This window comes from Lycium barbarum, chromosome 9, assembly GCF_019175385.1.
Source record: "Lycium barbarum isolate Lr01 chromosome 9, ASM1917538v2, whole genome shotgun sequence".
NCBI lineage: Eukaryota > Viridiplantae > Streptophyta > Magnoliopsida > Solanales > Solanaceae > Lycium > Lycium barbarum.
Window position 1 is genome coordinate 78285156 of NC_083345.1, and position 27008 is coordinate 78312163.

The window sequence follows — 27008 nt, forward strand, 5'->3', positions numbered from 1 at the left end:
TACACATGTCAAGATATACTTATTCCACTTGGCCTAATCCTAGGCTAGACTTTCCTGCTTTTAATAATATATAGATATAAACCAAAAAAAAAAAACGTGCTTTTCAATTTCATGTTACTGTCACCTTTTTTCCCTAGCAAACAGCGAATTATTATGCAATGCCAATGCCAGACCGTTTAAGCGTAATACTATTCGTCTTACAACTAAAAAAGAAATGTGAAAATGATGAAAAACGAACTCCAACAGCAAGTAAGCCCAGCAGTAGTAAATGGTAGAAAGTAAAATAGTAGCATCATTATCACAAACAGAGAGGACAAAGTCCCAACATCTGAACTAAATAAATGTGCGTCTATGAAGAGCGCCCTTTTCCCAAGTATTTCTATAAATCAAGAGGCCAGCTAGTGCTTTGTTCTCTAATAATCTACTTTTGACATGTCATCCTAATATCTACTATGAGGATGCATGCATTGTTTTATTTTGTATAAGTAACTATAACAAACTGTAATTCTGATTCATTCTTCTAAGGGAAAAAGAAAACTTGGTCACACCACTCCTCCAAGCTTCTCTCAGGGCATGTCCTGTAAGCTATTCTACATATATGAACTAAAATCCAAAATGAATAAAGAAGGCTTCCTCTCCAGGAAAATCAGCCAAGACTAAACATTTGTGTATGAAGTTGATCCTGACAAACTATGTTCGTGCATATCTTCTTTGTCGTTGTATTTCGGCTTCATTCATCCGTTCGGAGAGCCATAGTAGGGTTTTATAACCAAATATACTGAAGCAATTAGAGCTATTATGATGATAACAAAAAGAAGAAATCTCCTGATGCCAGCAACAATTCTCTGTCAAGTTAAAATAACTGAGTTAAGCATTTGAAGTTTCGAAAGGAGAACGGATGCATCATTAATTCTAAGACAAACCTCCAGTGTCAAAGTTTTCTTGTCTTCGAGCACTCGTCCTCGTTTCCGTCTTTGCTTCGTCACATGATCTTTTGTTTCTGGTTCTTTTTCCTGAACAAGAGCAAATAGTGGGGACGTTTTGGATCAATAAACTATTCAACACAAAGGCAAGAGGAGTAACCCTCATGTTGAACTCCAGAAAACCTGTATAAAAGATGCGACATGCATTTTAAAAAAACTATAAGGGCTTACCTCAGGAGCTTTTGATTTACGCTGTAGCAACTCTGCCTCAGCAGCTTTCGCTTTGCTCCTGCAATCTGAATTGCAAGGAAGGAGGCCAAGTCCATATTGGTTTCTAAATACATCTTTGGGATCAGTACCACTACTTCGATAGGCTGCTTGGACATCCTTACATTGCAACTCTTTTTTCAAAGTTTGGCATCCACAGCGAACAGTAACCTAATAAAAGAGTCATTAAAAATTAACTGTAGATAGGGCATGCTTCATCATAAAATAGTGGGGATAGGACATGTAAACAGGATTGAAAAAAGTGATTCTGTAAACTAAATAACTGAAACTATTTCTGGGATATAGGGTTGGCTTTTCTCGGCTCATCAACTATGAACTCAAACTGTATGCCATCAATAAAAAAAAGAGAATTGATTTTACATTTTGCATTAAATAGTTATCTGGGTTAAGAGCGCTTATACAAAGAGTTATCTGGGTTAAGAGCGCTCATAGAAAGAGTTACCTGGCTTGGGAGAAAATTTCCTGTTCAACTTTCTGGGATGGACCTTAGTTGTATATTGGATGAGCTCACAGAAGCTAAAACCCTTTTTTTTTATTTCTGAAATAGTCTAATCTCACAGAAGTTGCATCTTTTTCTCTTCTTTTCTTTCACCCAATTTTCCTTTCTCACTGACAATCAGAATGGAACTTTCTTTCTTTTGTGGTCCTAAAATTTCAGTAGATAATTGACATAAAGAAAAAGTAGCTGATGGAAAGCCATCAGACAACTGGTTTTCTCTTTTCTTTTCTTTCACCCAACTTTTTCCTTTCTCACTGACAATCAGAATGGAACTTTCTTTCTTTTGTGGTCCTAAAATTTCAGTAGATAATTGACATAAATAAAAAGTAGCTGATGGAAAACCATCAGACAACTGGCCTTCATGCAGCTTCATAGAGATGCTTTTCCTTGAAAACACCAGTTAGTGCAATGCTTAATGACATCAAGTGAAGCCCATCAAATCCCAAATGTATGATTGCTTTGATAGGATAGCGTGGCAAAGAAAGTAGTGGAAGGAAAAACATTATGTACGGGCAATAATGAAGTTAAATCCTTCCTTGGGCTAGAAAAGCAAGTAAAAGGAATTGAAAACGCAAATGATGTTTCCTTGTTTGGAGGCATCATGGAAATTACACTTTTATGGACCAAACAGGAAAAGACATTTCTTGATCTTGTTTTCTGTTTGTCCTTGCTCTATTTCATGTGTGCATGCACACAGACATAGACTTACCCATCACACGTTTCAGTGTGTGTATGTATATATAATGCTTTGATCACCCTAAGTTATACTCATTTGCACTCTTCTTGCCCCATTGTCACATGCTCCGAGCAGGGAAAGGAGGTTTTCTCTGCCTTTTTTTTTTTTGGTTGGGGGGGGAGGAGGTTATCAGCCAAATCTGCTCAATAGAGGTCTTGCCTGGAAGTGAATGGATATCAGACTGGGTATTGTACCACCTGAACCAGTAAAATGCCCCCCCCCCCCCCCCCCCCCCGACTCCTTCGCAATTAAAAGTAAAAAAGATTGAAAGGATATTCACTTTGGTGGGGGATAGATTTCCTCCTTCAATAATAAATACGGCCTTATGAATGATTATGTTTGATTTAAAACAAGATGCTAAGAACATAAGCTCTTTGCAATTCGGATTAAGTAATAACAGACCAATATAATTAGGTCAACAAAACAACGCAGTGAGAGTACATCAATCAATTACCTTCTTGGAGCATTGATCAGGAGATGGACATTCACCAGGATGACATGTTTCAGGGCAGAGGTGCGTACAATTGGGTAATTTTCTGCACATTTGACATCCAACCAAACAAAGGTTCATCGAGGTAAGTTAGGAAGTTTCAAAAGCATTGTAAATGCAAATAATTCAACTTTTTAAAAGCCTAAAGGGGAAGGGGGTTGCGCAAAGAAGTTGAAAAGCCTAATAGCCTCTCTAGCTATCAAGGTGCATACCTCTTTTGCTTTTGGTGCTATAAAAAAGACATATAGGCTACCTATAAAACCTTGAAATAATAGCTTTTGTTTATCCTAGATTTGATGGAAAAGCGAGCCAAGTTCAATGAACTACCTATGGCATGGTCCTCCACAGGACCGAACGGTCAGCTGCTCTTTTGCTGACAAGCTGTTGTAGTATATGCACTCAAAGACATGAACCATGGAACCGCAGTGACATGAACGCTTTATCAGTGCTTTGCAAGCGGGACATTCTCGAGGATGACAACGCAAGGGACACGGATGAGGACAAGTAGGTTTCCGTTCCTAAATAAGGATCAATAAAAGTAAACAGTTAATCTCCGAATCACAAAGCCAACTAATAAAGGAGTGCAACCATCAAACTGATACAGCCACCAAACATGTCATGGAAAGTATTGATTGTTGAATTATGCCCCAAAAGAAAAACCTAGTAGACCAACAGATGAGATGGATATAAAAGTTAATTATACCTGTTGGCAAGGAAGAGTACACTTTTCACAGGATTCAGCTCTCCTACTATCAAAGTTTGAAGTACTAGTAACCAAGGTATGGCAAACTTTAGTGCAGTAGTGATTTCCACAAGGAAGGGGATTTCCACACAAATTGTCACACGAAAATATTGTCCTGTCTGAGCAGACCATCTGAAACGAGAAAGAGCTCACATAAATTCTTGTTGGCAAGTAAATATGAAGCTTTTGACAGAAACTAAAGAATAAATAGCTCCTGAAAAGAATGAACAAAAGGTAAATGGAAGTATTGTCCATGAGTTGAGGATAATATGATTCTCACCATTCTTTCTGCTCCTACATGATTACCCAAACAAGACCTCCAAACAAGTTGTGGACATGGGGGGCATGGTGAACCAGGAGTACGTTCAGTTTGATTGTTCGGTCTCCTTTTCTTTGGTTTCAAAGTGAACTCTGGAAGAGGAGGAAGTGTAGGGCCATGGCACCTGCTTACAATCAACGAAGTAAAGATTCAGCGAATGAACCAGTATACATTAGTAGATATCCAGAAATGTAATAAAGGCAAACCTCAATTCACACTTGTGCCCACAAGGATATTCTTCATCACAAAGTAAACGACATGGTGGGCAAGCTCCATAGTGACACCTATGTGGCTAAAGAAATAAGTGCACATGTTAGCTTCCACGTTAAACAGTATTTTATTTCATGCTAGACGTTGGATTAAGATTGAGCCATCAAGTGATACTTCTGCTAATAATATTCATAGAAGGACGATCTAAGGATGTCCATATGATCACCAAATACATGGTAAGTAGCACGTGCAACGAATACAACCTTGCAATTAGAAGCATGCCTGCATAAACGACCTACACGGCATAATTTACGACATTTTGGAGGTTTTTGTTCAGCTTCTGCACCACAAGGAACCTGACAAAAGCGAACAATATTAGCAGAAACACTTCAGCAAGAATCTTCAAAAATGGATTTATGATATCAGCACCATATTTATAAGTACTGAACTAGCATTTCTAGTTGGTCCTCCAAGGCCTTCTTTCCTTTGGTTTTTTCTTTTACAGGTAGATACACTAAGCATCATAAAATATACACAACGTTTATACTTCTTTTTTTCCCAAGCATTTTTAAGGGAAAAGGGTCAAATATAACCCTCTACTTTAGTTTAATAGTTAAATATACCCTCCGTTAGTCAAAGTAGATAAATATACCCCTTCCGTTAAGAAAGTACACAAATATACCCCTCAGTTGACAGAATCCCCAATTCCACCATTAATTATCCGATTTAACTTAAAAAACCCATGCCCGACTCGCCCCGACCCGCAAATTAAATTCTTTCCACCCAAATATACCCACCACCACTACAACCGACCCAACACAACCACCACCACCACAACCAGTAAATTCTTCATAGCCCTCCTTAACCATAAAATAAAAAGAAGGCTGGAGAAAAGAGAGAGCTCCTTTCTTTTAAGGACATCACTGAACAAAACAAAAAAGATCATTCGATCTCAGTAAATACATTAAATCATTAATACAACATTGAATATCATATGCAAAATACTAGAAAAAGCATGATTGTCATCAGTCAAACATGATTATTATAATATTTCACCCTTTATAAAATACTTAACTATCCAACAGAGAGCTTTGGCCTTAGAGCAAACTGAGATAAATTTCTTCAAGTATCATTGTATCACATATCCAGGTAGCTAGCAACATTAAAATTAATAAAAATGAAAGCTTTAGGCTCAAAAAGGCTAGAAAATCCCTGCCACAAGCCTCCTTTCCATACAACGATCCTCCAATCTAAAATTAAAAACTAAAAACCAACAATCTCTTGAAGTTTCAGGCACAAAACAATTGGGGTTGTGGTTAAGGATGGTTATAAAGAATTTACTGGTTGTGGTGGTGGAAGTGGTGGGGTTGTTGTGTTGGGTCGGTTGTAGTGGTGGTGGGTATATTTGGGGGGAAAGAATTTAATTTGCGGGGCGGGGCGGGTTGGGCATAGGTTATTTTAAGTTAAATCGGGTAATTAATGGTGGAATTGGGGATTCTGTCGACTAAGGGGTATATTTGTGTGCTTTCTTAGCAGAAGGGATATATTTATCTACTTTGACTAACGGAAGGGGTATATTTATCTACTTTAACTAACGGGAGGGTACATTTAACTATTAAACTATAGTAGAGGGGTATATTTGACCCTTTTCCCCATTTTTAAATATAGTCAAGACCATATCAGATATCACCTAAGTTTTCTGTTCTTTTTTAATAGGCAACTTAAAAATTTTATTGATGACAATTACATGCAGGCGTGCTAATTCAGAGTAGCAACGTCACAGAGAGAAAGATAGAGAGAGAGATCAAAACGTACAGCTAAAAAAACCAAAAGCTAAAAAAACCAAAAGAATACTAAAGAGAACTCAACAACAACAACATACCCAATGGAATCCCACAGTGTGGGATCTGGGGAGGGTAAAGTGTATGCAGACCTTACCCCCACCTTGGAAGATAGGGAGGCTGTTTCCGAAAGACCCTCGGCTCAAAAGAAAACAAGACAAAAAAAGTCAGATAAGGACAGGCATATCAAAGCAATATGAAAATGAGAAATAACAAAAGCGAGAAAGTCATGCTAAAACAGTTTGGAAAGACAAGACCCAATAAATATAAGCAGAAATCAAAGGGCAATAAACGATAGAGCAAAACTACGAATACTAGTACGAAAGAATAAGCGAGACTACCTACTAGCCTTCTATCCTAATCTGAATCCTCCACAACCTCCTATCTAAGGTCATGTCCTCGGTAAGTTGAAACTACACCATGGCCTGTCTAATCATCTCTCCCCAATACTTCTTTATCCTACCTCTACCTCTCCTGAAACCGTCTATAGCCAACCTCTCACATCTCTGCTCTGGGGCATCTGTGTCTCTCCTCTTCACATGCCCAAACCATCTCACCCTCGCTTCCGGCATCTTGTCCTCTACTGATGCCACTCTCACCTTGTCCCGGATATCTTCATTCCTAATCCTATCTCTCCTAGTGTGCCCATACATCCACCGCAACATTCTCATTTTCGCAACTTTCATCCTCTGAACGTGAGAGTTCTTGGCTAGCCAACACTCCGCCCCGTACAACAAAGTCTGTCTAATCACCACTTTATAGCACTTGCCTTTAAGTTTTTGTGGCACTTTCTTGTCACACAGCACTCCGGAAGCGAGCCTCCATTCCATCCACCCTGCGCCAATACTATGTGTGACATCACCGTCGATATCCCCATTTCCTTGTATAATAGACTCAAGACACTTGAAACTTACTTTCTTTTAGATGACTTGGGACCAAGCCTCACTTCCACATCAGCCTCATGTGATACGCCACTGAACCTGCACTCCAAGTAATCTTTCTTGATCCTACTCCAACTTGAATCCTTTAAACTCCAGCGTCTGTCTCCAACCCTCTAGCTTAGCTTTAACTCCGATGCGAGTCTCGTCAATCAAGACTATGTCATCCGCGAACAACATGCACCATGACACCTTACCTTGAATTTGTCGTGTCAATCCATCCATCACCAAGGCAAATAAAAAGGGGCTAAAAGCTAATCCTTGATGCAAACCCATGAGAACTGAGAAGTGCTCCAAGTCTCCTCCTGTTGTCATTACCCTGGTCTTGGCTCCATCATAAATGTCCTTGATCGCTTTAATGCACACCACAGGTACACCTTTAGCCTCCAAGCATCTCCATAGAACCTCTCTTGGCATTTTGTCGTAAGCCTTTTCTAGGTCGATGAATACCATGTGCAAGTCCCTCTTGCGCTCCCTATACTGCTCCACCAATCTCCTAACAATATGAATGGCTTCTGTAGTAGAGCGCCTCGGCATGAATCCGAACTGGTTCTCTGAAATAGACACGCCTCTCCTCACCCTCATCTCCACCACCCTTTCCGACACTTTCATAGTGTGGTTTAGCAGCTTGATACCTCTATAGTTGTTGCAGCTTTGAATGTCGCCCTTGTTCTTGTACAAAGGAATCATTGTACTCCACCTCCATTCTTCGGGCATCTTTGTTGTCTCGAAAATGACATTAAACAACCCAGTCAGCCACTCCAAGCCTGCCCTGCCTGCACTCTTCCAAAATTCCCCAAGAATCTCGTCAGGTCCAATCCCTCTTCCCCTGTGTATCCTATGAACATCACCCTTAACCTCCTCAACCTTTATACTCCTATAATATCCAAAATCGCACCTCTCAGAGTACTCCAAATCTCCCAACACAATGTCTCTGTACTAAGAACTCCTAATTTTTTATTTTTTATTTTTGATCAAGTAGAGAGAACTCCTAAATTACATGTTTACTAGAGAAACATTTGTTCAGTTGCCTATTTTATTGATATACCATATTGGTTTAAATGTGAATGAAATATATTCTAGAGTTGAGAAGGAAGATCAACAAGAACCTAATAAACTCGGTCATCAATTTTTTCAATTGTAGTGAACAGCCAGCTAGATGGAGGAGAACAGAGAGAGCATATACAGGAACCAGATTCTGGTATTTCCCCACCTTGCAGGTAGCAATCTTAGGGCCTCTTTCCCAGATCAAAATGAACCTCAGCAGCGAGTACAACAAGTGATCAAGTGAGATAAACACGAGACCAAAATTAGATTTCTTTTACATTACTCAACTGTATTCCTTTTGGGATAAGTTCCAGCAAAAAAAGCAAACTTTTCACTCTTTCATATACTATAGGGTATTTCACTTATTTATTCTTTTGATAAAGTAACAAATTTTATTAAATGTTTGGGCCAAAAAAAAATTAACATGCCCATCTACAAGAAGTATACAAAAAGAAGAAATCCTACAAAAAGAGATGGTTTTCTGCGAACGATCTCAATCTTCTTTACATAAAGGATCCTTAAGTTGCACCAAATAGATAAAAGGAATAAGACACTATCCTGAACTGAACAAAATTCATCTATAGGTATTTTACATTTTTTTATACAGTAAGAGGGACCTCATCAAAAAGGCATCAAGAAAATGCAGGCAAAAATTACATGAAAGAGAGGAAGTGTCTGCTCTTCTACAAAAACTAGTCTACCACTAAAGAGAAAACACTGTACAAAAAGCAATCACAGCTAGATCCAATGCTATTGAGCGAACTAAATAAATTAACCAAGCACTTGACTTTAAGCGCATGATTTGGAGTTGACTTTAAGCGCATGATTTCTTTCATTCCAAATGCACCAAAACGTTGTAGCATGCACCGCTACCCAAGTTTTTTTATGGAATACCAACTCTCCATCAACACCAGCTTTCATATACTTCCTTGATATTGTTAGGCATAACCAAGCTAGTCAAAAATTAGAAAAACAACATACTCCACATATCTCTTGCTACTGTACAATGTAGGAAAAGGTGTCTCACACTTTCAGACTCCAATTGACACGTCACCTATTTACTATCTGAATGCTCCTCGTACTAAGGTTGTCTGGAGTTAGGCAAGCTTCATATAAGGCCATCAAGATGAAACAAGTCACTTTAGAGAATGTCCATAGCACTTGTCTATGAACTACTTGTTGGATCCAACATTGTCAAAAGCGAGCTTAAACCCTGAAGCGAGGCGCAGAACATGTTGAGCGCTTCGCCTAGATTTATGGGCACTTCAGTGTCATCATCAAGGCTCTAAGACATACTTTTCTTTGCCAATGAGCTTTTCTTGAAGAGGTGACACTAGATAATTGATATTTCACTTAATCGTAATTTTTTTCAATTTCTTTGATCTCATATTTTTGTTATTCATGCTTATTATTGTAAGTCTTGGACTAAACATCTATATATTTGTATTTTTCCACCATTGTGTCTTTTTTCATTAAAGTCAACTCTTTATTTGTGTTTTGCGCTTAAAGCCCCAACTAAACTTAGAGCTTTTTTGTGCTTTTTGCTTGTGATAACACTGGTTGGATCAGAGTTTTGAGTATTCCTTCTTCACAGTGAATGTCCCACCTTTTGAGTCCCCCCATAGCAATGTTTCTCCTGAGTGGTAAGTCCCACGAGTTACGTTGCCAGCTCTGTTGAATATCAGAGTCTTGATTAGTTGACACTGAGTATATGTTTGGAAATTCATCTTTCAATGCCACTGTTCCTAAATTGCCCCTCCAAAATAATACGTGTGCTTTATTTTCTAGCTTGAGAGTAGAATTGAGTTGGAATTCCAACCAAAGTTTACAGATGTGCTTCCACGGCCCCGTGCCATGAGATGAACTGATCTGCCTGGTGCACCAGTTGCTCAATTCACCATATTTTTGCTTTAATCACTGCTTTCCACAGCCCAAGATTGTCCAGATTATACCTCCAGTACCTATCTAGTAACGTACTCTTGTTTTGTAGTGCCAAGTCTTTTATGCCCAATCTTCCATGTTCCTTTGGAAGTGTTACTCTTGGCCATTTAACCAGTTGGGATTTGTGATGTTGATTATTGCTTTCCCATAAGAATGCTCTCCTGATTTAGTCAAGCCTTTTACACACTAGCTGGATTGGACTAAGGGACATGAAGTATGTTGCAATGCCATCTAACACACTATTTATAGAGTGTTAGCCTGATACTGCATCTGCCAAGAAGCCAAGTTTCTCTCAACTTCTCAATTATTCCACTCCAAATTCCTTGTAATTTGTGCCTTGCACCCAAAGGGAGGCCTAGGTAAGTTGTGGGAAATGACCCCACATTGCAGCTCATTAACTCAGCTAGATCCTCCAGTTCAGGGACTCCATTAACATGAATAGCGTTTTTTGAGTTTTTGACATGTTCATGTGCAATCTGATATATCTTCAAAGATCATAAGAGTTCAGGTGCATCCAGCTCCACAAAATATTAAAGTGTCGTCAACATAGAACAAATGGAAGATAGTAACAGAGCTCCCAACTTCATTGCCCACCCTAAAACCCTCCGTCCAGCGCAATTGATTAGCCTTTTCCAGCATTTTGCTAAGTTCCTCCATAGCTAAAATAAACAAGAACGGAGATAGGGGATCTCCTTATCTAAGACCTTTCTAAGGTGAGAAGAAACCAACAGGGCCACCATTAATCAAGATAGAGTACTTCACTATGGTTATAATAAATTTAATCCACCTAATCCAGCCTTCCCTAAACCTCATTTTCTTGAGAACTTTGACCTTGTATTACCAGTTTAGCTGGTATGCCTTCTTTGTGTCTAGATTGAATAAAAGACCACCTGCCCAAATTTCACCTTTGAACTTCCAGTCCAACACTGCATTAGCTAGCCATGCAAGATCTATAATCTGCCTCGATTTCATGAATGCATTTTGGTGATCAACTTCCCTATTACACCCTTTAGCCTTCTGCTAGGATCTTGGAAGCAATTTTAAACCACTACCAATCAAACTGGTCTATAGTCCCTCACTTTTACCCCTCCTTTCTTTTTGGGGATAAGAGCTATAAAAGTAGCATTACATGACCCGACTATATGACCTGTTTGATGAAAGTGCTGAAGAGCTCCCATTATGTCTTGCTTTATCACCTCTCTGCATTTTGAAAAAACGCCATTGTTTGTCCATCTGGACCTGGAGCTTTGTTAAGAGCACCTATTGTGATGGCTGCTAAAACTTCAGCCCTTTTCAAAAGGTCTTTCCAACCAATCTCTCTCTTCATCTATGATTGATGCAACATCCTCAAATGATGTTGGTCTCCTGGTCTCATTTTGTATATACAGCTGTTGGTAGAAACTTCTAATGTTGGTAGAAACTTTTTCTCTCCTTATGAGATACTTATCTTCAGTTATATCTCCCACTTTTAGTCTATCAATGCCTTTTGATCTCTTGTTTGAGTTAGCAATCCTCTCAAGAAAATTAGTATTTCTATCTCGTTTAAGCCATAGACACCTTGACTTTTTTCTCCAAGACACTTCTGATGCTTTAGCCATCTGTTGGACCTCCTCTTGTAGGCTTAAGGCTTTTTATTTTGCTTCCAAGGATTGTGGTCCACCTTCCGTGGATTGCTGCAGTGACAGTAAGTCTTACAATACTTTGCTCCAAACTTCCCCAATTCTTCCTCGTTCCAAGTTGTATGGTCTTTTTTTAATAACTTCAGCTAGTGAATGTATTGATTCAAGAATGGAGGGAGTGGAACCTGGTGTTATGTGCAAACTTGATATTCAGAAAGCCTATGACCATGTAAATTGGAAATTCTTATTAAACACTCTCAGGCAGATGGGGTTTGGTAGCAGATGGCTGAGCTGGATTGAGTTTTGTATTAAAACTATCAGGTTTTCTGTTCTTGTAAATGGAGAACCTGTGGGGTTTTTCCATCTGAGAGGGGTTTGAGACGGGGTGACCCTCTATCTCCTTTCCGTTTTATTCTGGAAATGGAAGGATTTGATAGCATGATGAGAATTGCAATACATAATAGATGGTTCAGGGGATTTCAAATTGGTGGTAGAGCTGGGGAGGAAATGGAGATCTGTCACTTATTGTATGCTGATGACACTGTTATTTTTTGTGAACCAAATGCTGAACAGATCTGCTATATCAGATTGATGTTGATAGTTTTTGAAGCTGTAGCAGGTTTGAGGGTCAATTAAGGGAAAAGCAGTTTATTCCCTGTCAAAGAAGTCCCTCAAACAAAATCAGATTGTAGATTTACTAGGTTTCCTGCAAGTCTTTTTCCTTTCTTTTGGTTACTCACTTTTTGGAGGAATACAACTTTACCAGTTTCAAACAAAAAAAAAAAAAAAAAATTCTGCCTCCAGGCCTTAATCCTCTTGATAAACCTACCTATATTCAAACATATTTTCAAATTTAAAGGATGAAGGATTAGAATCTCAATCCTCACTTCTAACATAATAGGAATATGATCTGATTTGACTTTAAAGAGAGCTAACTGCTTGATCTTTTCCTAAAAGTATCATTCCACTCAGATGAGATCAAAAATTTATGTATCGTTGATGCCTGGATACTCTCCTCCCATCTTGTCCATGTGGAATGAGCCCCCTCTAGTGGCAGATCTACTAGACAAAGATCTTGGATCACATCTGAGAATCCCCTCATTGCCCTGGATCTTTTCACACAATTCATCTCTTCACTCTCGAATCTGCATACATTTAATTCCCCACCTATCGCCCACTGATCAGCCCAGATTCCTTTGACAACCCCTAGTTCATGCCAAAATTCTTCCCTTTCCAGCTTAATGTTGACCATATACCCAGCTAAGCCCCAATTGAAATTTCTGTGACGCTCCCAACATATTTGAAATGGAATGAGTCCCCTGTTGGATTTCAATGCAATTCCATTATCATTTATCTCACAAAATTACTATTCACCCCCGCCTCTAATACCATTGGCCTTGAGTTTTGCCTGCCTGCCCATCTGCTCCCCAAATTTGCATCGAGTTTTGTTAATTACATACTTCAATTAGTTTCTTGTAGCCACAATGTCTAGTTTCCACTTATTGATTGGTGATTTGATAATACTGCTCATGTTCCATCCCAAAGTTCAACACCCTGATGTTCCAGGCGATTATATTAACTCTCAACCTGCAAAAGAGTGGTATTTCCTTCCCGTTGCCTTTTTTTTTCTGCCCCTTCATAATTAACCCTGCACACCAGTCTTTTCGCTTCTGTATCCTGTTTCATTTTTTGTTTTTTCACCCCTTCATTTGATTTTTGTTTTTTCATTTGGAGCTGAAGTTGTCTCCTTTGTTCTGTTCTTAATATCATATCAAAAATTTCATGTTCAAATCCATTCACAATAACTCCAAATGAGTTGCATGCCTAACCCAGGACTAATTTAGTCCACTTTGATGTTTTAATGACTGTAGGACTCTGTCTCATCTGATCATCTTGGTCATGCCATGGAAGAGCAACATGATTGATAAAAGAGAGGGAAGAGAACTCAGAGTGTATTTCGCTTACCACAGATGGGAATATGCCAGCAATTACTGATGGTAGAATTAGAAGGAGGTTCCTTTGTTGTTCTTCATCTCTATTTTCATGATTTTGATTGTTGTATGTACCATCTCTAACCCGAAATTGTGAGCTCCGATTGAGAAGATCAGGGAATATTGGGGGGATATGTATTGGGACTTTTACCTCCCGGTATTTATTCTCCTTCCGTTTCTCTTTCCTTTTTTATTATTTCTTGCTTTTGGACCCATATAATAATAAGTCAGGTCCATTGTTTTCACACTAGATGAGCCAACCAGCTCCCTTTCATTTGACTTATTTTTGGTCAGGTTTGGCCCAAAAGCTTTGGCCAGATTTAAATCATCTCCTAAATTAGGTGTCTCACCCACGTGGGCCTCCACGTGCCTATCAATTTACGGGACCTTACCAAAAATTGGGAGGCTCAATGTAGTCCCTCCCATCTCCCTCGGTTTCTGAACTCCGTCGACCTTTCTGCCAGAGAGATTTGTTTGCTCATCCAACAAGATAGAGATATCACAACTCCATTCTCCCATCTCTACTGCCAAATTCACCAAAATTTCAATATAGCAGCTCAAACAGATACAATCCCAAGCAGGTCTGCATTCTCCCTCGTGTCAATGTCGATTCCCACAAATCCCACCGCATTGATTCCAAACAGATCAAAAATTACCTTCCAACCAGTCATGTAGAGGAATATCAAAAGCTCTGACCCAACAAGATTTTTTTTTTTTTTTGAACAGGTAACAACTTTGTATTATAGACCAGTACTTCGGTAGTACTGAAAACCCCTTTACAAAAGAAAAAAGAAAACTAAGAAGCTAAGAAAGTAAAATCCTAACATGAGTCAAAGAACTTCTAAGATTGATTCTGCATCTACAGAGTGATTCTTTGTACACCAAAAACAAAATAGCAACTGTAACTTGCTTGATCTTCTGTAGAGTGCTACTTCTATCCTCAAAACATCTGGAATTCCTTTCTTTCCAGATTGTCCACCATATGCAAGCTGGAATGATCCTCCAGTAGCTTCTATTCCTGGCCCCAATCCCAGCCTCCTCCCAGCTAGAAAGAGTGTCAACAATCTTGCTAGGCATTGTCCAAGATATGCCTCTGAGATTGATAAAAATCTTCCATAGCTGATCAGTAATTCTGCAATGTAAAAACAGATGCCCTACTGTCTCGGCTGCTTCCCCACATAAGCAATAATTTGAAACTAATATAATCCTTCTCTTTCTCAGGTTTTCATGTGTCAAAACAGCTTCTTTGGCTAGCAACCATGTAAAGCATGCAACCTTAAGAGGTATCTTAACTTTCTAGATTTGTCTCCATGGCCAGTTAGAGTTTTGTGGCTCAGTCATGTTCATGATCTTATAGCCTAAACTCACTTTGTAGTTCCCCTTGTTATGCCCAGTCCACCACAAACAGTCCACCCCATCCTTCAGCCCTTGGAAAGACTCCAAATGTTTATAAAGCTCAACTAGTCTATGTATTTCCCAGTCATTCAACATTCTTCTTAAGATCAACTCCCAGCCTTGAGGTGACCACATTTCAGCCACTGTTTTGTACTGATGTTGTGCCAGAGCAAACATATCAGGAAATAGCTCCTCCAAACTTCTGTTTCCCAACCACCTATCCTTCCAGAAAATTGTTTTGTTGCCATTATATACTCTGATAACAGAGTGGCTCTTTAAAAAAGGCCACCATGCTCTGATCGATCTCCAGACAGTTACACCATATGGTTTATTTACCTCCTTAGTAGCCCCAAAAATCGAGCTCCCCATACTTCAATTTGATCACTTTTCCCCATAAAGATTGTGAGTCTTGAGCATACCTCCACAGCCACTTCAATTTTAAAGCCTTACTTTGATTCTTCAAATTTTTTATACTAAGACCACCTTGTTTTTTACTACTGATCAGAACTTTCCACTTAACCAAATGATAACTTTTCTTTTCCTTGTTTCCTTGCCAGAAGGACCTTCTGAGCTTGTCTAGTCTTTTGGACTACACTTGAGGGGATAGGAAATAAGGATAACATATATGTTGGAAGAGCATCAAGAACTGCATTCCTCCCAACGACAAATATTGTGCTTTCCATCTAGACAACTTCTTCTCACACTTTTCCAGAACTACATCTCAAATGTTCTTTGACCTTGATTTAGCACCCAGTGGCATCCCAAGATAGACAGTGGGTAAAGAACCTACTTCACCTCCCAAGATTGTGGCCAGAAGCTCTATATTAGGGACTAAATTGATGGGATATATATGGCTTTTCCCCCAGTTGATGTGAAGCCCTGAGATGCCTTCCAAGAGTACCAGAATTACTCTCAGATATTTTAGTTGTTCCTCATGTGCATCACAAAAAATCAGTGTCATCCGCATATTGGAGATGAGTCACCTCCAAACTCCTCTCATTGTTTGTGGAAACCTCAAAACCTGTGATCCATCCATTGACTTTTGCCGTCTTGATCATGTTGTTGAAACCCTCCATAGCTAGAATGAATAGAAACGGGGATAGGGGATCCCTTTATCTAATTCCTCTTTGAGCATCAAAGAAGCCTTCAGGGGCTCTATTAACTAGGACAGAGAATTTCACAGTAGATATACAGAACCTGATCCATTTGATCCACTTCTCCCCAAAACCCATTTGCCTGAGGATTCTAAGTAGAAACTCCCAGTTAACATGATCATATGCTTTCTCAAAATCCAACTTACACAAAATGCCAGGCTTATTTTGTGATATTCTTGAATCTACTGCTTCATTAGCAATCAATACAGCATCCATGATTTGTCTTCCTCTGATGAAAGCCATCTGTTGAGAATCTATAAGCTTATCCACCACCTCTTTTAACCTCTCAGTGAGTACCTTAGACAAAAGCTTATAGAAACTACCTATCAAACTTATAGGTCTGAAATCTTTCAGTTCTTTTGCCCCTGTCTTCTTCGGAATTAATGCAATATAAGTAGGCATTAAAGCTCTTCTCAAACATGTCTTGGTCATGAAAACTGTGAAAAGCCTCCATGATGTCTTGTTTCAGGATTTCCCAAAATTTGATAAAGAATCCCATGGTGTATCCATCAGGGCCAGGAGCTTTATCAGCAGCACACTTTTTCAAGCAATTATACACTTCTTGTTCCTCAAATCTGGCTTGTAAATTGTTCTTTTCTGATTCTGTTATTGAGGGACAGTTAATCAGATTCCCAGCAGGCCTCCAGTTCTCTGTCTTAGTGTAGAGCTTCTTATAATATAGTATGATCTCCTCCTTAACTCTTTCAGGCTCCACAATGGTTACCCCTAGCACTTCCAGATGGTCAATAAAATTGTTTCTCTTATGAGCATTGGCTGAATTGTGAAAGAACTTTGTATTGTTGTCCCCTTCTTTCAACCATAGGGTCCTGGATCTTTGTCTCCATGCGAGTTCCTCATTTTTGAGAAGTTCCTCATACTCCATAACTATTGCTGCCTTCCTAATTGATTCCTCTTTTGTCAATGCTCTGCTATCCAGTAATGAGTCCAAATTTGCCATTTGACTTAGCAATTTAGACCTTTGAATGTTCAGGTTCCCTTGTTCATTTCTACTCCATTCTTTTAGCTTGCCTTTTAGAGCTTTCAGTTTGCACGCTAAAATGTAATCCGGCCTCCCATAGAACACAAAAGAATTCCACCAAGCACTGATTCTATCAACAAAACCTTCAGTATTTAGCCACCAATTTTCGAACTTGAAATATGATTTTTTGTGTTCCCAAGCTCCACAAAAGAGAGCAATAGGAACATGGTCAGAGGTCAGCCTTTGAAGAGTTGCTTGCTTCATCTTACTGAAATGATCATTCCAATCAGATGAGAATAAGATCCTGTCTATTCTAGAGGCTGTGGTGTGAGTATCACCTCTGAACCAGGTGTAAGTACCCCCTTCCAGGTGTAAATCAATAAGCTCCAAGTTTTCTATGAGATCTGATAATTCTACCATGGCTGAAGATCTCCTCTGACAATTCCTCTTTTCAGAAAGAAACCTACAAACAGTAAAATCACCACAAACTGCCCAAGGCCCCTCCGTAAGTCCTCTAATAGCCCCAATTCATCCCATACACCTCTTCTTTCCACCGTACAGTTTGGAGCATAGACCCCAGATATATGGCAATTAAAATTCTGAAGCATAGCCTCAAACTTGCAAGTTAAAGTGTAAACACCCGTTTGTAGAACCTCCCCCTTCCAAACTCTACCATCCCATAGCATAATAATTCCCCCTCTAGTACCACTTGCTTCGAGGCAAGCATATCTTACCCATCTTCCCCCCAAAATTTGTTTCACTAAATCTTGAATGTTCCCCTCTAGCTTGGTTTCCTGAAAACAAAGAATGTCTGCTTTCCAATGATCTATAAGGCTCTTTACCATCCTTCTTTTCCCCACATCATTTAATCCCCTTACATTCCATGACACAAGATTGAGCTTCATTACTTAGACTATGTTTTCCCTTTCCCCTTGTTCCTGCTCCCATTGCTTTTGAATTTAACATCAAAATCAATTAAATTCTTTAACTCCTGTGATCAATTTCCATGGCAGGTTCCATCCTTCTAGCTTGCCTGCACGCATCAATTTGCATAAGAAGTTCTCGGGCTTCTTCTTCATGTCCCTTGAAGTCAGCGCCAAAAATCTTGCCTAGCTTGATAATATGTTGGTGAACCCAAACAGTCGTAACTCTCTCCTTGTCAATAGCAAGAATTTCCTGCTCTGTTAGAATAGGTACGGCCTCTTCCACATCCCATAACTCCCCATTAATGCTTGAATCGAGATTTTCCAACTGCTGTTCTTTGTGGAAATCAAGAACCCCCTCCTCCTCTTCCACCATATTTTCCCCCTCTGCCCTTGTCAATTGTATGTCTGCTTCTTTCTCTCTTTCTAAAACTCCTAAAAAATTAGGAGTCTTTGCATGCATGTACTCCTCTGTTTCAGCCGTAAGTAATAAGCCTTGTGGATTTTCTGAAGACGATGTTCTGTGTGCAGCTAATTCCTCAAAAATAATGTCTCTTGTTATTTTCAGATTGGGCTGGGAATTTAAGTCATTAAAGATGACTTGGGCCGAATCTAGCCCACTGAAGTTGCTGGACTGACCCAACTGCTTATTAATGTTTTCTGAATAGGTCACCTGCCTCTCACGTGCTTCTTCAGCATTCAAAAATTCTGCAACACCCACGTGACTGCAGGTTCTCCAGTCAACAGCTGTCATAGAGCAGACTTGGTTAATAACCTCGTACAAGGCTTTGGACCTCTGGATATGAACCTGCTCTTGTACTCTTCTTTGATCAATGATCTCTACAGCAGCTTCCTGAACCCTAGCCGGTTCTTTGGCCGGAATCTTCTCAAATATTGTATTTCTCTCATCCCAGATCGGGATTATGAAATTGTATCCCCCCTTAGAGACGGTGACCTCACTGGGTATGCATCGAGCTCGAGCCTCACCTACGACTTCAATTCGAGCCCATTTTAGGTGGTTTTTCAATTCAATTTCTTCTTCTGTCTTCTTCCACCCTCCACACTTGTCGCCGATTTCTTTGAATGTGTCGTGTGACCATAAATGGAGTGGCAGCCCTACTGCTCTGATCCAAGTCGAAATTTTCTTCTGTTGGACTGGTATACAGCCAACAAAAGGGTTCCACCACTCTAGCTTGATCTTGAAATTTTTCCAAACCCATTCCCCTTGTAAAATCTGCTCGGCCATGTTCCTATTTGGGAACTCGAAAAGGAACAAATGTCCAGCCATCTGGTAGATATTAACCCCGAAAGCTTTCTTCCATGTGGAAGATGCCCACCTTCTAATATATGAAAGGGTGGGGGGTTCCTTTTCCCCAAAGAAACCAGTTATGCATCTTCCCAATATACCCTCTTCATTAACTATGCTATCCTTTGTTGTTGATTGGGGTTGCCATTTACTGTCTTCAACAACCTTTGCATACGAAAAATCTTTGTTAGTCAGTTTGGGGGGATGCCTGACTGTTGGTTGAGGAGAGAAATTAATGAATCTTTCAATCTTATAAGCTATATCTCTCCAGCCTGCATTGATGGCTAGTTCAGGTACAATAATAACTGATCTTGCTTCACCTTTGAGGGACAAAATGCTCATGTATCTGCCATGTTCATTGTACTTCCTAGTACCAAAGAAGTTAGCCACCTGACCTTTTGTCCTCCATCTCCTCACCAACATTTTTTGGTCATTTAGTACCAAAGAAGTTAGCCACCTGACCTTTTGTCCTCCATCTCCTCACCAACATTTTTTGGTCATTTGAAGCTTCCTTGAAGGTGAAGCATAACCACTCCATGATCTTCTTGCTCAAAGTTATCCTTCTCAACCTGTTCCTGCTTCTTTCCACCCAGTCGAACCAGATGGTATTGCCTGATATACACCTAGTGATGTCAAATGACTTGAAACCAGCATTGAAATAAATTATGTTCTCCTCCATGCTACTTTCAAATCAGAACTGAAAAAGATGACTAAACAAATAAGGATTTTGGCAATAATCACAGTGGGTGACTATTGTTTTTTTTTTGAGAAGGTAACATGTTGTATGTATTAAACACAGAACAGTACATGGGTTGTACTGAAACCATATTTACAAGTGAGCAGAAGAGAGCAAAACCAGTCTACAGTTCTAACAGGAACCTAATAAGTCTAGGATAGATATAGTATCCTCTGGGTAGATCTGGTTACACCAAAAAGAAAAAAGCTTAATACAGTTAAGTTTGATCTCCTGCATTGTGTTGCTGCTGTTCTCAAAGCATCTAGAGTTCCTTTCTTTCCAAATTGCCCACCAAATGCAAGCAGTGACCATCTTCCATCTGTTTATGTCATTTGCTCCAGCTCCAGCTGCCTCCCAACTAAAGAGAGCTTCAGTAATCTTTCTAGGCATTGTCCAGGCTATGCCTCTGAGATTAATGAAGATCTTCCATAGCTGATCAGTTATCCTGCAGTGCAAAAATAAGTGACCAATTGTCTCTACTTCTTTTTCACAGAGAAAACATCTTGAGCACATAGTCCAGTTCCTCTTCTTTAAATTTTCATGTGTGAGCACAGCTTCCTTTGCCAGTAACCATGAGAAGCATGCAACCTTGCATGGTATCTTGGTCTTCCAAATATGCTTCCAGGGCCAGTTGGTGACTTGAGGTGTTGGTTGGTTTATCATTTTATAGGCTGCATTAACACTGAATTTTCCACTACTATGTCCTTGCCATCTCAATGTGTCATCCCCGTTTTGAGTTCCTGTGAAATCAACCAGTTGTTTGTAGAACTCAACCATTCTACTTATCTCCCAATCATTCAGGTCTCTTCTGAGTATCAATTCCCAACCTTGAGGTGACCACATTTCAGCTATAGATCTCTGTTGGTGATGAGCTAAAGCATATATGTCAGAGAATAGATCCTTCAAAGCTCCATTCCCCAGCCAATTATCATTCCAGAAGGATGTCCTGTTACCATTTAGCACTCTGATTGAAACTTGACTCTTTAGAGCGGGCCACACAGTGGGTGACTATTGTTGGCTTGAAAGAAAAGGTCTAATTCCAGTATTCCTTGCCGGAAAAGTGAGCTTCTGCAATCCTAAAAAGTAGGAGAGAGAAAATCCTTGGTAAATGTGCCTGGGACCATTTTTTTGAGATGTAGACTTTTCATGAAGTGTATATTCTTGGATCGACCCAACAAGATTAAGACCTTTGCTTTTTCCATGTTTGAGCCAGACACCAAAAACCACCATTCCAGTAAAAGGTTTCTCCCATTCCAGAGCTACTCCCCCGCTTTAACGCTCAATGCCTCTTGTTGAGAGGGTAGATCGAATAGGAATTGATTATGAGGAAACAGAGTTACTCTAGTCTCGCATTGACTTTCCATTGGTTCATGAACCAACTTTATATCACCTCTGGCTTCGGGCAAGGACTGAAAGATCATTGAAGCTACTAGTTAAATATTTGGAGAGAAAATCTTACTTGTATCTTGTTTAATCTTGATTACATTCCCCAGCACGTCAGTTGTATTTACCGCCGGTACCGACCTCTTTGGTTTGTTTGCAACTTCAATATAAGATCTCCCCTGAGTAGCCAGATGACGATCAATGCGTTTTTCCCAAAAAAATGTAGAATCCTCCCTGCAATTCTCTCTACCTATTGTTGTATCCAATTTCGGTATTAATGTTCTGGTAATACCCTATACATGTAAGCTTGAATCTTCCTTCCCCACCTTCTACATAGATTTCTAGTCCCCGGTGATACTCATTGAAGTTGCTCACATACCTAACTGAGATTTTCTACATCGCTTTTCAGCTTGCCTGTCCAGTGTCAGCTTCTCTCTATGATTACAACCATCTATCGACGCTCTCACTACTATCCAGTAATTCGAAAGATTTCTCTTCCGCGAGAAGAAAAATTATCTAGATATAATAAAGTGGAAAGATTAACGGAAGCCCCCCTTGGGAAATGCAATCGGAATGAGAGATAGTATTTTACACATTCCACAAGAGAGAAAAAGTATGTAAACCTTTCTACTTCAATTCTTCCAGGTTTCTTTGCAGCACAAAGAGGCTTGAGACCATGCTAAATGTCCTTATTTTATGCAGTCTAAACTTATATAGAGTATTTCACTTAGAAATGAAAATATTTCATACTATAAAATCCGGGTCCATAACCATGGGTTCAATGCATGAGATCTTGTAACACTAATCAATGAGGTCCTACGGATTAGTAATGCACAATATAAATCAATTATAGACACTAATAGTATAAGATCTTCACTTCACTTTGGGAAATTGGATCTTACCTTTAAACTAATTTATAATATTGCTATTATTTTTTTTTTAATAGGAAAATAAAAATAATGGCAATATCATAAATTAGTTAAAGGTAAGATCCGATCTCCCAAAGAGTGTAGAATACCATCTAACATACATAAAATCTCATTTTAATATTATCTTATCAGTACATAGAATCTCTTTTTATATATATTAAAATAATTATTCTTTGAGCACAGGCTTACATATTTTACACTATTTGTGCCAGTTCATTAAGTTTCTATAACTGAAAGGCATTCCATTCATTAAGTTTCCATGACTGGAGAGCACTAACAAGGACTAGTCATTGCCAAATGTCACCAGGGGAATCAAGCTTAAGAGGAACCTAAGCGAGCTACATTTCCAAATCCGAACTCGTTCTATATTTCTTCTTCATAGACATAGCTACACCACTCACTGAAATATCAAATTTCGAAGTGATAAATTCAGAATGCAAATAAATCCGAAAGTGACCATATGAGGATGTATATTTTTCCTAATAAGTGCTATATGATAATGTATACTATTATAAAAGCATGAAGCTCCAATGTGAAATGTTGATCAAACTTTTTACCCTTCAAAAAATATTTCACATTGGACAAATTGTTCTTCAATCGTCTTTCGATTATTTAGGACTTTGGAATAAACTAAAATTTTAGCTATTAAATCTTTCTTTATTTGATCTAAGATTGGAACTCCTAACATTTAGGAATTTAAGATTGATTTTTTTCTCAAAAGAACCTTAATAATAGAAGTGAAAGTGTCTTCAGTATATCATTTCCAACAATGGGCCAATATATTTGGAAGAACTTCCTTGCGATGTCAAATCATCTGACAAGATGAAAGAGGAGAGAATGGGGAGGCTGATGAAGTCCTCATTTCTACAGAGGTAAATTGTCATGCTTTTATATTGCTTTTGGTGCATGTCATAGAAACATCCAATAATGAGCACCTGTCACCATCAGTCACTAGGCACATCATGCTATATCATATGTGGTTGAGCCACAACTTATCCAATTAATGAGGGGAATAAAAACAAGTGTAGGTAAAGAGGAATATAAGTAAGCACCATGAGTTACAACCTATTCATAGATAAATGTTCGTTCCTAGGCTCTTTCTTCATCTCCCAAGCTAATATGCTTTAGATGTTCAAAGCATAAAGTTTTCTAAGTGAAAGCTTAATATGTCCTTGACTCCTCATCAGATACTTTTTTTTTTTTTGTGATCAGTACTCCTCATAATACTGGTGAGGACTTCCAGTATAAAACAATTCACCAGACAGAATGAAAGTCCTAATGAATGGACAACAGCAAACTCTCTCTCACTCCTATTTGGTTAATCAGTAAAACGGAAACAGATATAGAGTAAACACAACTATCTTTTCCACTATAGGAAATATACAACTTTAAACAAGGAGTCTGATTAATGTACATATAGCAGCAGAAGTCCTACCTCAAAATGTGTCTCCCCGCACAAACATGAAATTGTGACCATTACCGGGCAGGGTGCACAAGCGCCTCTGCAGTAACCAAAGAAAATTGGTTATATTTTGTTCAATAACTGATGCAGGCATAAAAGATCAAGGACCGTCACAGTCATCCAAATATCTAATATAAAACAAGAACTGGATTATTTAGAGCATACGATTTTTTCTTTGCAAATCATCACTAAAGTAAGACTACTTTAAATTACAAGCGACCAACAAATATGAACTTTTACTTTTCCTACATATCATCAGGTGTTTAGTTTAGCAGGCAACAGCATTGACAAACCATAGGTGCCAAAATTCAGTTCTTTCCCGCGCTGCCTCCCGTTGTTCTCGTCCATAGAGTTGAGAAGACTCAATTGCAGCAAGATAAATTATTGAATCACCCCAAGTGATCTTTTTTTTTTAAAATGACGGTGGTGTTGGGCCAACTTGCGTGCACCTAGACTATTCCATCGGGTACCTGCTACCTTCCACCAACAAAGGTACCGTATTAACTCTACTCACCAAGGTTAGGGGAAGAAATTACCTAGTATTTTTTGCCTTTGCTGGAATTTGAATATGAAAACCTCATGGTTCTCCTGCCATTTTAATAACCGCTAGACCACACCCTTGGTGATAAATCACCCAAGTATCTTAAACTTCTTATATGATGGATGTCTAACAAAATACACGTGAATGATTTCTAATATTTATCATATTCATCCTTTCATTTCAAAAATTTGTAATGATTTTTGTTCCTAAAACGGAGATATGCATCAGAGACACCGCAAGTACACCTATTTGATACATGTATATATGAGGAATGGAGCTTCACAAAATGGTAACAACTCTTTCATGTACGAAACCCACCAAATATATCAATAAGACAATAATTTTTCCTTTAAGAGGAATAGCATGGAAACTCTCTTCCATTTAATGCCGGGGAATTGCAACTCAGAGAAACAGAAAGAACTATATCAGACCTGTGGCATGGAGCTTTACACTTGTGGTTCCTACAACGAAGCTTCCTGTCACACATCTGTCACTTGATAGATTAAGTACAAATTAGGAATAATAGTCATTAGAAAAATTATCAAAAATATGAGCCGCCAAACACACCTCAGAACAAGGTGGGCAATCCCCATCACAGCATTTGCGTTTACAGGCATGTCTTCCACAGTCCCGCATTTTCTGACACTTCCTTTCACATGTCATATCTTGGTGGCAAGGAACCTATTCTAAGTTCAATTTATTGTTTACAAACTTGGAACAGAAAGATAATTATGAAAATTATTCAAAATAAGTATAACTAAATATTAGTACCTGTTTCTTAAAACTCCCACACCTACATGATTTGGTGACGACGACCCTACAAGTTTCAATGCACGGACCTCTGTGGCACCTTTCAGGGCACCGATGAAATCCACATCTCAGTAATTTACCACATGTTGCTCCACAAAGTGAAACGGCGACATCACAAGCAATCCCTTCATAAACTCTTTTCCCACAAGGGCAAGTCCTTTTCCCTTGAAGTGGACAATCTCCACACTCACCGCCATGACAACCTCTCTCACACTTATGCCTCCCACACCCAAGTAACTTGTCACATTCATTTTCACACCTAAACACCCTATCAAAACACTCTCTTTTCATCTCCATCTTCCCACATTGACACTTAAATACCCCTTTAGCTTTACAAGGAGGGCAATCACCCTCATGGCAAATTTCATTACACCTATGAGTATCACAATCCAACAATTTCTTACAAACACCATTACACGTGAAATTCTTAAACCCGCATCGTTTAACATCTTCGACAGCCCCACAAAAGCAGTTGGATTTCACCAATTTAGGACAAGAGGGACACGGTCCAGGGTGACACAACAACAAACAATGATGTCCACAATTATACATCAAATTCCTGCCACAAATTTCACCACAAGAATGAGGTAAAACCCAAGGATCATGAGGTGGGTCTTGAACTTTCCCACAGAAACAAAAGTACGCCTTAGGGATCTGCGATTTAGAATAGTCAACACGGCATTTGGGGCAGTGCCATAAAAGGGAAGTGTCGTTGGGAGTGGCAGCGCGCGTGAGGGCGCGTGCGGCAGCCATATTGGAAGATTGAAGAGCCCATGATTGAATGCAGTGGAGATGGAAGACGGCGAAACAACGAGAGGAACAAGACCATGTGGGATGAGAAGGACGGATTCTTTCGAGACAAATGAGGCAAGAAAGGGCACCAGAACGAGAAGAAGTGAGAAAAGCTTGGATTTTAATGAGGTCGTGATTTTGGTTGTTGTGGTTGCTGGAATGTTGAAGGTAGGAATTGAAGATGGTGGAAGAAAGGTCGGAGTGAGGGTGGTTATGGGAGGAGGAGGAATCGGAATCAGAGTCGGAAGATGGCGGTGACAGAGGTGCTGCAACGGTGGAGGTCATTTTGGGAATTGAGGAAAGTGAGAGTTTGGATCTTCCTCCGTTTTGAGATGGACACTTATACGCTGGTCTCTTTTGGTTTCTTATCTTAACACTTCATTGTTACAGAAAAACTTGCCATTTGTCCCTTTCTTCTTCTTTTATCCGTCCCATATTATTTGACCATATTTTTTTTTAAATATTTATCTTAAATTATTTATTAATTTATAAAATCAGGATAAAATTAGTATTATGTGTTCTTAAGAATAATCAAAGGTCAAATACATAGACAGCCTCTAAACTTTTCTGTTATTTTTTATTTAGACACTCAAACTAAAGATATTTCCGATTGGATACTCAAATAACCATAAGAGTGTGTCTATTGGACCCAAAATACTTACATAGCATGTGTTCTGCTACTCACCCACCATTTGAGCGCGTAAGCTATATGGATATGTGGACCTAACTTTTCTTTTACTGTTTATGTCGTCCCTAACTTCATCTTGTTGCCAAATTCATTCCTCTCCATTTCGTGCCCTTTTTTCCTCCACAGCAAGACAATTTGTTTTATCCAAAAAATACATAGGGAATTTTTGTCCTGTTTATCTTTTCTTATTTGGTATTTAATTTTGTTTGTTCCTAACTTGAAAGACCCAAATTCATGAATTTGAAAAGTTTATTATTGGATCGCCAAGAATTTCTGTTAAAAAGGGATAAAATCAATAAACTTTTTCATTCGTTCAATCCTCACTA

At 39.0% G+C, this 27008-nt stretch overlaps 1 protein-coding gene across 1 annotated transcript; it reads right to left on the reverse strand.

Moving 5' to 3' along the window:
* Positions 1 to 245: 245 nt before the first annotated feature.
* On the reverse strand, positions 246 to 26408 carry LOC132608996 (NF-X1-type zinc finger protein NFXL2). The gene is given in 14 exon segments (XM_060322830.1): positions 246 to 776; positions 779 to 845; positions 924 to 1013; positions 1155 to 1361; positions 2901 to 2982; positions 3264 to 3454; positions 3640 to 3810; positions 3959 to 4121; positions 4204 to 4289; positions 4471 to 4563; positions 23825 to 23891; positions 24824 to 24879; positions 24960 to 25073; positions 25164 to 26408. Coding segments are annotated over 14 exon segments (2589 nt in total). The 5' UTR covers positions 26280 to 26408; the 3' UTR covers positions 246 to 690.
* Positions 26409 to 27008: the final 600 nt, after the last annotated feature.